This window comes from Sorex fumeus, unplaced genomic scaffold (genome assembly GCF_029834395.1).
Source record: "Sorex fumeus unplaced genomic scaffold, SorFum_2.1 ptg000007l, whole genome shotgun sequence".
Lineage (NCBI taxonomy): Eukaryota > Metazoa > Chordata > Mammalia > Eulipotyphla > Soricidae > Sorex > Sorex fumeus.
Genome location: NW_026606064.1, coordinates 11782667 through 11796507, shown reverse-complemented (window position 1 = coordinate 11796507; position 13841 = coordinate 11782667). Strand labels below are relative to the sequence as shown.

The 13841-nt window shown below is 45.3% G+C and overlaps 1 protein-coding gene across 1 annotated transcript in view; it reads left to right on the top strand.

The window, feature by feature from the left end:
* The first annotated feature begins 328 nt into the window (after nucleotides 1–328).
* HSD17B12 (hydroxysteroid 17-beta dehydrogenase 12) overlaps nucleotides 329–13841 on the top strand; it is a 144477-nt gene continuing 130964 nt past the window's right edge. The window contains exon 1 of the mRNA XM_056132849.1: nucleotides 329–583. Coding sequence (XP_055988824.1) covers nucleotides 424–583 — 160 coding nt within the window. The 5' untranslated portion in view covers nucleotides 329–423. The remainder of the gene's footprint in view (nucleotides 584–13841) is intronic.

The window sequence follows — 13841 nt, the reverse complement described above, 5'->3', positions numbered from 1 at the left end:
CGCAGCCAATGAGCGCCGCGCGCGACGCGGTGGGGTGAGCCTCCTGGGGGCGTGGCCACGCCTCGGGCGGGCCTTGACCTTGATTGGCAGCCCGGCAGTGAACCGCCGGAGAACGGAAAAGCCAAGCCGGGCGGTGTGCGCGAGGCGCGGCGGCGTGGGGGGCGGGGCCGCGGAACCGGGAACGAGCCAATGGATGGGTCGCTCTCCGCAGAGCTCACCAATGAGAGCACGGCGATGGCGCCGGGGGCGGGACTTAGGCCCGGAGCTGCTGTCGGAGCAGCGCATATTAGTGTCGTCTTTGCCGTCACGGCCGGCGTCTCTTCCTGAATTCATTCATTCATTTTTTTTTTAAAAACCACCCCCACCCTCACTCCTCCTCCCCACTCTTCATTCTCTGAGGTGGTGAGGCCGGGTGAAAAAGCCATGGAAGTTACTCTCCCTGCCGCGGGTTTCCTGTACTGGGTGGGCGCCGGCACCGTGGCCTACCTGGCGCTGCGCGTCTCGTGCTCGCTCTTCTCGGCCCTGCGGCTCTGGGCTCTGGACCACGAGGCGGGGATCGGACCCAAGCTCGGAGAATGGGCAGGTGAGTGCGGCCTGCCTCTCCCCGCACCCCGCGACGCCGCTCCCCTCCCCGCCTCCTTCCCGCGGGCGCCCCCGCGCCCCGCTGCGACCCCGGCTCCCCCCCTACAACGCAGGCAGAGTTTTTGTTTGTGATGCACATCCCGAAATTGCTGGGCCCTGCTCGAGGACCTCCGCGCCCTCGCTGGCGACCCTGGATCTGAGCTCCCGGGAGTGGGTGAACGGGGGGTGCCGATGGGCCCAATAGTTCCCGGGGGGTGCCCATCCCGGCGGCCCGTCCCTGGCCAGTGTTTTATTATGAGTTAAAAAAAAAGAAAAAAGAAAGTTTTTGGCTCGCTCTGCCTACGGGCGTCAAGGATTGTGTGGACTTGGGAGGGTGGAGAAAGTGGACCTGGGATTCTCTTCTTTGGAATCTCACCACCGGTCCGAGGGATTGTGTGGTTCCACCTAGTTCATCTGCTTTGCACAAAGGAAAATAAATAGAATTTTTTTTTTTTTACAACTCCTGGCCAGATTTGTTCCTAGAGTCCTCATGGGTTAGCAGCAGCAAGACCTTTATGCTCCCGCAGAACCGGCAACTCCTCGACACGGAGAGATGGGAAAGAAACTTTTTTTTTTTTTGCAGAAGGGACGTTTGTAGGAAAAACTCTTACACAAAGAGTGAGCCAAGCACCTGGCCCTGTGCCAGTCTGGGGGAGGGTTTTAAAAAGATCGATAGAGGACAAAGGTCGGGTCTGGGACATTGGGAAAGTTTTGCAGGGGAGTTTTGCACTTGCTGATGGGATTAGAGGTTGACTTTCTTTTATTATTTATTATTACTATAAAAATAAAGTTTACTTTAGGCGCCGTGGTTTACAGTATTGTAAAACATCCCAGCACTACACCAGAATATCTGCTTCCTTTCTGATTTTTTATTATTTTAATTTTTAACTGAGGGATAACTGGTTCTGATACGATTATTGATTTTGATGTTATATTTGAGGGTCCAGACAATTTAAGTTTTGGAGTGATCAAGGGTTTGCTTTCAGACTAGGCTCAGGATCCACGAATAGTAAGTTCTCTGAATTCAATAAAAACAAACAATAGAACAACTTTAATATGAAACATAAATTAAAATTTTGGGACAGCCACTTAGGTATTAAGAAAACAACTGAAGTAGGACTGGAAATAACAAGTGCTTTGCCTATGATGTGAGATATCTGTTAAAATTATAATACTTTAAAGTATTGCTTAGTGTTTTTTTGATAGTCTTTGCCAAAGCAAGTGCAATCCTTGTCTTGATTATAATCTAAATTTTAATCACTGTTGACTTGCCCAAGTTCTTAATTATCAGATTCAGAAAACTTGTTTGTGGACTTTTGAAATCGTTACACAAGAGTCTGACTGCCTTAGGAAATCATACCCAGATCAAGTGTTTCTTTAAAGATGAAATTTAGTAATTTGTAACTAAGACAAATGATAATGTCATTTAAGAAAATGCTATAATTGACCAATAACAATTGACTAATAACTCATTGACTCAATAGTATAAAGTCAAAGGATATAACACTGTCATTGAAAGGATTTAATCCCAGAAGAAAGACATGTTTAATTAAATAAAGTCAAACTAGAATATTGGGATAATACGTTCATAGTGTCATAAAGTAAAATATTGTTGAGTTCAGTTTACCTCGGATTTTTGGAGTCTTTTTTTTTTTTTAAGGAGTTAAGCACAGAAGAAAAGATTACGATGTAATTTTGGAGCCAGAATGATAGGTAAGGCAGTTGCCTTGCATGCTGCCAACCAGGTTCAATCCCTGGTACAACATATCGTCTCCCAAGCCCACCATGAGTGATCCCTGAGTGCAGAGCCAGGAGTAAACAACCCTGAGCACTGCTAGGTGCCCACCCACCTTCCCCACCCAACATACACTTTTTTTTTTTTGTAATTTCCATGTGGTGGCCTAGATCTTAAAATCCTTTTATCTCTCCAAAATGCAGGGGGAATCTTTGTGAAACAAAATTAAGAGTATCTCAACTTTATCACAGTCTTTGTATAGTTGAGGGGGTGAACTGAAATAATTTCAAAACAAGCCAGCAGACATGATAACTAGAATATTTAGGGTTCATTTATGATTAAAAATAGGTGAATAGGCTTTTTCCCCCTCTGGAAAAACTCGTGTTCTCTCTTGAACACTTTTATTTCTCTCAATCTCAACCTCACATTTCTCTAGATTTCTTTCAATAAAACTATTTTTAAAAATCAGATAATTTGTTCAAATAAAGTCATGGCTTTTAAAAATTAATTTTGTATACTGAGTACTCAGCAGCTTTCTCCCTTATAGAATTGCTGTTTTAATATTGAGACTTTCTGTTTATTCCTATGCAGCCTTCTTTGACTTGAAGCTAGTGGCAGGCACTTTCAGCAACCGGTATTCTTTTAATATCTTTCTTCAAAACCAATGAAATATTTTAAATATCCTGTAGTAATGTGTTTTGAATTGATGACTTATTTGTCCTCATGTTTTTAAGTCTCTTGATGAGTGTGTGTGTATGTGTGCGTATATATATATATAAAATTTCTTCTTAGAACTTAGATTTTTTTTGTTAGTTTCTAGGCCCCATTGGGCAGTGCTCAGGTTTTAATTCTGGCTCTGCACAGGGATCACTCCTGGCGATGTTTGGGGGAGACCACAGGAGGGTGCTAGGGATCAGGTAACACCAGCACCTAAACCTATGTACTATATTTTAGGCCTCCTTAGACCTCAGAATCCAAGGGCAGAGACTCTGAGTCATCATTTTATATCTTTCCACACATTGTCTTGCACATTGAGCAGATAAAATCATCTCTAAATTTAGAAAAAAGAAGCTTGGGAAAAACCAGAAGTACAGGTATATTTTGCAATCAGTGGAAATTCTCTGGACAATAGATTCTTTAGTTGGGTTTTAAGACCATTTATTACTTGGGCCAGAGTTTCGATTTGTCTTCATCTGATCTGATCAAGAACTGGACTTTCCCCTACCCCTGCCTTGCCAGTTTTCTTTAGTAACATTCCAGCTCCAGTGAACTAATCTGATTTCCGTAGGGCCCTAGCAGATGGGTTATTTGATTTAGTAGGTGTGACACTTTTGTGAGAACAAAGAAATCCTGTGAAAGTGGAGCTTCTGTGGCGAGTCACTGTAGCAAGTGATCAAAAGATCACTAACAAAGGTGATCAGTTTGTACCGAGGAAAGTAGACAGCACTCATTGCTGAGTGCAGTGGTAAGCTGTAGAGTTTGGTTTGAGCTTAGATAAATTTGGTGTTTTTTTTGGAGTAGCCTTCATTTTGGGAGCTCATCTAGAATGATGCTCTGGAAATATACTGGAAAGGAAAGCCAAGGATTTTTGAAGAGGCTTTCCTTGCTCTACTTTATATTTTTGCCCCTTTATCAAAGATTAAATGATCATAAGGGTCTGTCTCAGGATATTCAACTCTATACCATTGATCTGAGGGTTTGTCTTTATTCCAATACCATGCTATTTTAATTGCTACTACTTTGCATTATAGTTAGAAGTTGAAGAAAGTGATGCCTCTCCTCTTCTTTTACTCAAGGATTGCTTTAGCTATTCATCGTGTGTGTGTGTGTGTGTGTGTGTGTGTGTGTGTGTGTGTGTGTGTGTAAATGGCTTTGACTACATTGAGGGAAGTTCCTTTAATTCCTATTTTGTTAGGAGGGATTTTTTGGTTTGTTTTATTTTTAAATCATGAATTGGTGCTAGATTTTGTCACATGCTTTCTTTGATCTATTGACATGATCATAGCATTTTTATTTTTCCTTTAATTGATATGGTGTATTATGTTGATTGAATTTAGTATATCAAACCATCCCTGCATCCCCAGGGTGAATCCTACTTGGTCATGGTGTATGATCTTTTTGACAAATTGTTGAATTCTGTTTACTTGTATTTTGTTGAGGATCTTTGCATCTGTGTTCATCAAGGATTTTGACCTGTGTTTTTTGTCCCCCTCCACTTTTTTTTTTTTGTGGTGTCTCTGTTTGCTTTTGGTATCAGGGTAAAATATTTGCTTCATAGAAACTGAGAGTATTTCTGTTTCTTCAGTTTCCTGGAAGAGCCTGAAAAGAATTGGCAGTAGGTCCTCTTCAAAGGTTTGAAAGAACTAACGAGTGAATCCATATGGGCCTAGGCTTTTGTGTTTGTGAAGACCTTTACCATTTCAATTTTCTTGATAGTGATAGGTCTTTCAGGTATTTCAAATCATCTTGGTTCAGCCTTGGTAGGTTATAGGAATCCAAGAATTTGTCCATTTCATTTAGGTTCTCTTGTTTTGTGGCATAAAGATTCTCAAAGTAATTTCTGTGGTGTCTGTTGTGATGTCCCTACTTTCTTTTCTGATTTGGTTTATTAGGGTTCTCTCTCTCTCTTTCTCTCTGTCTTTGTCTTTGTCTCTCTGTCTTTGTCTTTGTCTCTCTGTCTCTCTCTGTGAGTCTTGCTTAAGTAGTTTATCGATCTTGTTTATTTTTTCAAAGGACCAACTCTTGGTTTCATTGATCTTTTGGATTGTTCTTTTTGGAGTCCAGTTCATTAATTTCTGCTCTTAAGTTTATTATCTCCTTTCTCCTGCCTGCTTTGGGCTCCTTTTGTTGGTCATTTTCCAGTTTCTTTAGTTGCACAGTCAAACTATTAATGCGGGCCTTTTCTCCCTTCCTGATGAATACGTGCATAGCAGTGAGTTCTCCTCTTAACACCACTTTTGCTGTATCCTATAAGTTCTGATAGGTAGTGCCTTCATTTTCATGTTTCCAGCAATTTTAAGATTTCCTCTCTGACCCACTGTTCAGTAACAAGCTATTTAATTTCCAGGCGTTGGAGTTGTTTTTGTTTGTTTCAGTGCATCATGATCAGAGAAGATAGTTGATTTGATTTCCATGCTCTTGATTTTGTAGAGGTATGTTTTGCATGTGATCTATCTTGGAGAATGTCACATGTGCATATGACTTTTTGATGATAAGAAGCGCCGTATATACTAAACTCCTCTCTGCCATTTCTTCAAAGAAAGTGTGTCTTTACTGAGCATTAGTCTGGTTGATCTGTTAAGAGGTGAGAGAATGATGTTGAAGTCTTCAACTACTATTGTGTTGCTATCAATGTCTTTCTTCAAGTCTATTACCATGTTTTAAGAATTTTGTTTGTACCTCATTAGTTGCATTTACATTTAAGAGTATGAGTTCTTCTTGATGTGCATATCCCTTGATCATTAAGAAATAACCCTCACTACCTCTTATAATCTTATTCTACTTGAAGTCTGTATTGTCTTATATGAGTATAGCTACCCCAGCCTTTTATAAGGGTTTGTTTGCTTGAAGGATTATCTTCCAACCTTTGACTTTGAGTCTCTGCTGTGATTGTTTAATGTGTTTCTTGCAGGCAGCAGAGTTTGGAAGTTCAATTTTTCTAATCTGTCCTGTGATTCTGTGTCTCTTAATTGGTGCATTTGGCCCATTGACATTGAGTGAGCTTATTCACATGAAGTCTTATGCCATACTTATGCAGGAGTTTGACATCTTTGTGGGATTCATCTTAAGGTCGCCCCTTTAGGTATATTTGTTTACCTATTTATTTGGTTTTTGGACCAGATCCGTTGGTGCTCAGGACATACTCCTGGTTCCGGGCTCAGGGGATTACTCCTGGTGGGGCCCTAGGGGGCCATATGAGGTACCGGGGCGTTGAACCCGGGTGGGCTGCATCTAAGGCAAGAGCCCTACCCATCATTCTCTCTGTTGCCCCCTGAGGAACCGCTTTTGTTCTTTACCTGGGCCTTGTCTTCCCCAGCAGGGGAAGCTCTGGGCTGCGGGGCAGCTCAGTCCTGATGCGGGCCTGTCGTTTTCCCCAGGCCACTCCAGGAAGCCATAGTGTGCCCGCTGGGAAGCTGGCTACACGTCTGGTCAGGAGGCCTATTCTGTGTCATACATTCCTCCCGTCTGGTGAAACAAGGTGTTTGTCTTGTCTCTAACTGGGAATTCCACGGAGACCACTGAGAAGATCTCTTTACTACCTTCGCCACAGCAGAGCAGAAGAGATTTGTCAGGGATGAATTAGAGGGAAAGTCGAGGCCGTCAGCGGTCATAAAGTAGGTGCTGGCAAACACCTCCCTGCACACATCCCTGTGGCTGGGATGGGGAAAACAGCTCTTGGCATGGGAGCTGGAGCCCTTGATTTGGTGGGGAGGTGTTCTGGGGGACTCTGTGGACCACCCCTGGTGATCCTTTGAGGTTTGGGTCAGACCTGAGGTGCCTAGACCACCAGAGCTGTGTGTGGGGGGTGGTGCTTGGAGGCCACTGGGACCATACCCAGTGCTGCTGAGAGGGAGGGCTTGTGGTGCCAGGGCTGAAGTGGGGCCCCTACCCCCACCTTGTGCCTCCAGGATCTGGGCCTGGAAGGAGGGATGTGTGTTCCCGGAGCCTGGGAGGCACTGCTAGGATGTGCCCTTGGTCCACCGCAGTGTCGAGTCTCAGGCCAGGAGCTTGTTCATTGTTCCTGGCGGGTCAGACGGGTTGTGTCAGCTGTGCTGAGGCCCCGGCTATTGACTGTGCCTCAGTCAGTCATGCTGGTGACACCGAATTGCCCAGGAGAGATCGTGCGTGATGCTCAAGTTGTCTCGGAAAGGGTCCAGTCAGTTGAGTTTTAATGCCAGTGTTAACGTTCCCTTAACATTCCGAGGAAGCAGAAAGCTCATTCTCTAGATTGATTTCGCTATAATGACTGGCCCTTACCGCTCACCACTATGCTGACATACTGCCACGCTTGCTGTCATGAGAGTGGAAACTCCAGTCTGCCCACAGGAGCAGGGATAAATGCTGCTCCCTGGTGCCCCTGATCTTACCCATTCTGGGCTGCTAGTGTTCCTGGGGAAAGGGGCAGCCGCTTCCCTGTGAATCCCAGCACCTGCCCACGTGCGCAGAGATGGGAAACAGGAGATGGGGAGACGTGAGGCTCTGGAGTGTTCTAACTGGGCGGAATCTGCTGTAAGGTGGGACAGTGGTGTTCACACACTCTGAATTAGGGGAAGCTGAGCCAGTGACACTTTACTGTGATGTTGACATTGGAATTTCACTGATTTCCCTCAGGATCTTGTGAGCCAGATGAGAGTCAGTTTTGTTCTTTGCAGGGAGTCGCAGTAGCTGTATTAGATTACGCAGTGAGTGAATGGCAGAAGTTCAGTCTAGATTTTCTGACTTGGAGGCTCCGTTTCCTTCCCTCCTTTCCTTCTTTCCTCTCCTGGCTGTACACAGGGGAATCACTCCTTGCGGCACTCAGGGGACCATCTGGGGTGCCTTGGATTAGACTTGGGCGGCCCTTGTGCAAGGCAATTGCCTTACCTGCTGTTTTCTCTCTGGCCTCCAACGTTCTTTCTAATTCCCTGCCAAAGTCTCAGCTAAGAGCAGTCTCAGGCCATTCAGGAATACCCAGACAGGAGCTTTTAATTTAATTAATTTATTTATTTTGCTTTTTTGGGTTATACCAGGTGATGCAGAGGGGTTACTCCTGGCTTTGCACTCAGGAATTACTCCTGGTGGTGCTTGGGGGATCATATGAGATGCTGGGAATCGAACCCAGGTTGGTCGTGTGCAAGGCAAATGCCCTACCCGTTGTACTATCCCCCAATAAGAGCTTTTTAAGGTGAAGATTTCCTCAACTGTCTGAAACGGAAAGATCTAAATGTACATTGACAGTATCCCAACTCCCACAGATTGGTAAGCATAAATCGGGGCTGGAGGTGTGGCTGGGGTACTAGAGCACATGCCTAGCCTTATGCAAGGGCCCATGTTCCATCTCCTGCTCTGCTCCCTTGAGTGCCACCAGGTATAGCACTGGAGGTCCCTGAGCACGGTTGAAGGTGACCCCTATTGAGAAGGAAAAAGAATTTACTGTTGAGTGCCTGTGTTGCTGTGTCTCTGGGCCCAGCAAAACATAAAGGAAGGGGGGCAGGAGCGATAGCACAGCGGGTAGAGTGTTTGCCTTGCATGCGGCCAACCTGGGTTCAATTCCCAGCATCCCATATGGTCCCCTGAGCACCGCCAGGAGTGATTCCTGAGTTCAGAGCCAGAAGTAACCCCTGAGCATCGCCGGGTGTGACCCCCCAAATAAGCAAAAATATAAAAAAGTAAAAACAAAACAAAACAAACAAAACATAAAGGAAGGGAGGAAGGGAGATGGGGTGGGTGGGTGGGGAGGTTGAGGGCAGAGGTGGCTCAAGGGCTCGAGCTCATGCTTGACATGAGGGAACCCGGGGTTGGATCCCTGCCACCGCACGGTCTCCTGAGTACCTTTGTATTGGTCCTAACATATCAAAATTTCTGAAAAGTATTAATTTGACAGTCTTAAAAAAGTAGACTCTTGTATGCAGGAGTTAAGATACTTCCTCGATGGAGCCAGAGAGATGGGGCAGTGAGTAGGGAACTTGCCCTGGCTCAGCTGACCTGGGTTCAATTCCCAGCATCCCATACGGTCTCTTGATCACTGCCAGGAGTGATCCCAGAGTACGGAGCCTGGAGCAGCCCCTGAGCATTGCTGGGAGTGGCCCCAGAACGAAACAAAGCAAAAAGATGCTTTTCTTACATGAGGCTAAGTCTGATTTGATCAGACAGTACATGTGATCCCTTGAGCACTGCCAGGAGTGAATTCTGAGCATAGAGCCAGAGCCAGGAGTTTGCTCCTGCGCATGATTGGGTGTGGCCCCAAACTCCTGCTACCCCCCCCCCCAAAAGAATCTAGAGCCTAATATAAATGTACTAAAACATAATTTCTTAGAACGTAGCAAAATACATGGTTTTGTTTTGGTTTTGTCTTTTGAGCCACACCTAGTGTGCTCAGCTGCGGTTTACTCCTGGCTCTGTACTCAGGAATTACTCCTGGCAGACTTGGGGGGACCATATGGGGTACTGGGGGGTCGAACTTGGTTCAACCATACGCAAGGCAAATGCCCTACCTGCTGTACTATCACACCAGCCCTGTGAGACATATTTATTTATTTATTTATTTATTTATTTTTGGTTTTGGGCCACACCTGGTGGGGCTCAGGACTTACTTCTGGCTCTGCACTCAGGATCCACTCCTGGTGGTGCTCGGGGGACCTTATGGGGTACCAGGGATTGAACCTGGGTCAGCCACGTGTAAGGCAAACCTCTGTACCTGCTGTACTATCTCTCCGGCCTGCAAAATGTATCCTTAGTAAGCGATTAGGGGGAACAGTGAGCATCTGTCAAGCTCCTGCTTGCTAGATGATAATGGATTGTATGTTTCTGGCCCAGGGCTGGTTCATAGTAGTATAAAGGCTTCCGATGACTTTTTCTTTTTTCAGCTTTTTTTTTTTTTAATTTCCCTCATTCTTAGGGCCATATCCAGCTGTGCTGAGAGCTTACTCCTGGCTCTGTGCCCAGGGATCACTCCTGGCACTGCTTGGGGGATCAGATAAGGTACCCATTTAAACTGGGGTCAGCCGTGTGCAAGGCAAGCACTTTAACCCCTGAACTGTCTCTCAGCGCCTCCCACGCCATGAGTTTTGTACCTGATATTTAGATATTATTTTGACATTTAAGGAGAGATTCTGTTTTAGACTGCTTTTGCCTTTATTATCCCTTGGAAATAGATTGGGGACTCCAAGGGTTTGAAATGACTTTGGAACATGACTCTGTGGGTACTAGTGAGAACACACGGCATATACATTATGCCCCAGTGTTTACTAGTAGGAGATGGGGTGGGGAAGGCTATAAGAGTGTGTTTTTGGTAGTTCAAATGATAGAAATTTTGATTTGCTTATGGTTTAAGTAGAACTAGAGAAGTGTAATCTGGAACCATGGAACCATGGAAGACTGAAAGCCTAAGTATTAAGGACTTGAGAGGATAGTTTGAGAGGATAGTATTTTCTGGTTTTTTTTTCTTTTTCTTTTTTTTTTTTTTTAAGTTTCAGTGGTACTCAGGGCTTACTTCTGGCTCCGCGTTTTTTGGTTTTTTTTTTTCTTTTTGGGTCACATCTGGCGATGCATAGGGGTTATTCCTGGCTCTGCACTCAGGAATTTCCCCTGGTGGTGCTCAGGAGACCATATGGGATGCTGGGAATCGAACCTGGGTCGGCCGCGTGCAAGGCAGATGCCCTAATGCCCTACCTGCTGTGCTATTGCTCCAGCCCCTGGCTCCGCGTTCAGGGATCTTTCCTGGTGTTTCTCAGGGCACTATACCGGGGGCTGGGGATTGAACCTGACTTGGCAGAGTGCAAGGCAAATGTCCTACCTATTATGCTATTGCTTGGTGTTGAAAAGACTGTTTTCTTATTTTATGTTTGCGACTTTTTTTAGTATCATTTCTTAGTTTATTACATTTTGAGAAAAGTTATTTTTTTGTTTTTTTTTGTTTGTTTGGGTCACATCTGGCGATGCACAGGGGTTACTCCTGGCTCTGCACTCAGGAGTTACTCCTGGTGGTGCTCAGGGGACCATATGGGATGCTGGGAATTGAACCCGGGTTAGCCGCATGCAAGGCAAACGCCCTACCTGCTGTGCTATCTCCCCAGCCCCCGAGAAAAGTTTTTTAGTTTGTTTTCTTTCTTAACAGTAGGTGACTATTAGCTCTGTAGCACTGTCCTCCCATTGTTCATCGATTTACTTGAGAGGGTACCAGTAATGTCTCCATTGTGAGACTTGTTGTTACTGTTTTTGGCATATTGAATACGCTACGGGGAGCTTGCCAGGCTCTGCTGTGCGGGTGGGATACTCTCAGTAGCTTGCCTGGCTCTCCAAGAGGGACGGAGGAATCGAACCCGGGTCAGTTGCGTGCAAGGCAAATGCCCTACCCGCTATGCTGTCGCTCTAGCAGGTGACTATTATAAAATTAATATTAGTAGTGCTTATAGTAATGCATACTCCATCTACTAATATATACTTCTTTTTTTTTTTCCTGTTTTTTTCTTTTTGGGCCATACCGGGCGATGCTCGGGAGTTATTCCTGGTTCTGCACTCCTGGCGGTGCTTCGGGAACCATATGGGATGCTAGGGATTGAACCAGGATTGGCCGCATGCAAGGCAAATGCCCTACCCGCTATACTATCTTTGTGGCCCTTATACTTTTATCTAATGATGAGTCTTCTCTTTTTCTGGCAGTGCTCAGTGATTATTTCCAATTAGGTGCCCTGGGTCAGTTATAGTGATGCTCAGGGGACCCTGCTTTGCTATGCTGGAACCCAGACTTCCTGCGTGTAAGGCAAAGCCTGTGCTCCAGCCCAGGCTCCTCTCCTTGGCCTGTAATGGTAAAGATAAGGTAAAGGTAAAGGCCCTCCCGTTGATCGTCGATTTGCTCGAGCGGGCCCAGTAACGTCTCCATTGGAGACTTTGTTGTTACTGTGTCTGGCATATCGAATACTCTCGGTAGCTTGCCGGGCTCTCCGAGAGGGGCGGAGGAATCGAACTCGGGTCGGGCATGTTGTCCGCTTGTAAGGCGAACGCCCTACCCGCTGTGCTCTCTCTCCAGCGGCCTGTAATGATGATTCTTAAAGTCAGTTGATAAATTGAAGAGAGTACTGAAATTCATTTTAATTTGTTTGTTTTAGTTGTTGAGACTACCCTGGATTCTGTGTGTGTGTGTGTGTGTGTGTGTGTGTGTGTGTGTGTGTTTGGAAGAGAGCATCAGCATGGGAGATTTGACCAGAGCTTTATATATGAAAGGTTTGTGCTTTACCACATGAGCCATATCCCTGAGCCCTGAGTGTGTAAACTCAAAAAGACCGCAGCGGCGGCTTTATCTCTCCCGCTGCCTGCGTTTGGTAGTCCCACGCTGGTTCCCCCACGCCCGGGAGGTCGATGGTGATGGGCAGGTGAAGGAAGGAATGAGGGCCAGGCTGGTTTGTCTTGGTTGCAGTTTATTCCAATCCTCTCTCGATCCCCCTTCATTTTCCTTCTGGCTCTGGAATCTGGATCCCATTTCTTCTTCTCTTTCTGGAGTCTGGATCCTGATCCCGATTCCGTTTCTTCTCTTGCTCTGGAGTCTGGATTCTGATTCCCCCAGCCCACTCTTAGAGTCTAGTTAAATTGCAATGCATGAGGGGTTGGGGTAACAATTACACATAGGTGTGGTCACAATCAATAGGGGTAGAGTTCTTTCCTTCTGTGAAAGCCTAGGACAGATTCTCATTATCAGATCGACCCACCCTAGAACGGAATCCCCTGGGTGTGTTTCTCCTCTCCTTGTCCAACAAACATATAAGCATACATAATATAAAACATTTTGTATGGATACAGTAAGAAATGCCTTAAACTTATAGAATTGCTCTCCTAGGACCATCTCAATCTCAGACTACAGTGCTCAGGCCAGATATTCTTTCCTATCCTTAGCAGGGACCTAGTCTTATTGTTACTTTTGGATCATGACAGCATTTGTCTATGATCAAGTTCTTAACTTATAGTTAAGAATTGTGGCACTTTGGCCTGGCCCATTTCGCTGCCAGGGTAGCTCACCGCTTGCCTTGGGTCCATTCAGTCCCTCGTCAGGACCCTGCTTTTGGGGTGCTAGGAACCAAGGGCATCTGAGGCTTAAGTCGAGAAAGCAAATGCCCGGGAGTGGATAATATTCAAAGCCAATTAAGTCCTAAGTTACAAAGCATAATATTAACGGTCTTCCTGTATCTATACAAAAAGGACATTGCTTTAAAGTAAACTATTCAAAAGACATAAGGAGAGGAGAAAGGCAATATTAACTTCCAATACAATTTCAGTGTCCTAGAAGGATCTGACCTTACAAATTAACAGATTCTGATGAGGGGAAAAAGCTGATTAACTGGTTGGGGAAGGGAGCAGAGAGAAGTGGTTACAGATAACAAAGGAATGGGAATGGGACCACTGTGATGGGTGTAACCTGATAAACCTAAGCTCCTTGTGGCAAGGGAGAAAGGAGAAAGCAATGTCATCCTACACCTGAGAAATTTTTTTTTTCTTTTTGGGACACACCCGGTGATGCTCAGGGGTTACTCCTGGTTCTGCACTCAGGAATCACTCCTGGCCGAGCTCAGGGCACCATATGGGATGGTGGGAATTGAACCCGGGTTGGCCGCATGCAAGGCAAATGCCCTACCCGCTGTACTATCGCTTTAGCCCCGGGAAAAAAATTTTTTAAGGCTTCCAGTGATGAGGACTTAAGAAAATGGACTTAGTTTTATTTATTTATTTATTTGTTTATTTATTTATATTGAGTCACCGTGAAATAAAGTTACAAAGCTTTTGTGATTGGGCTTCA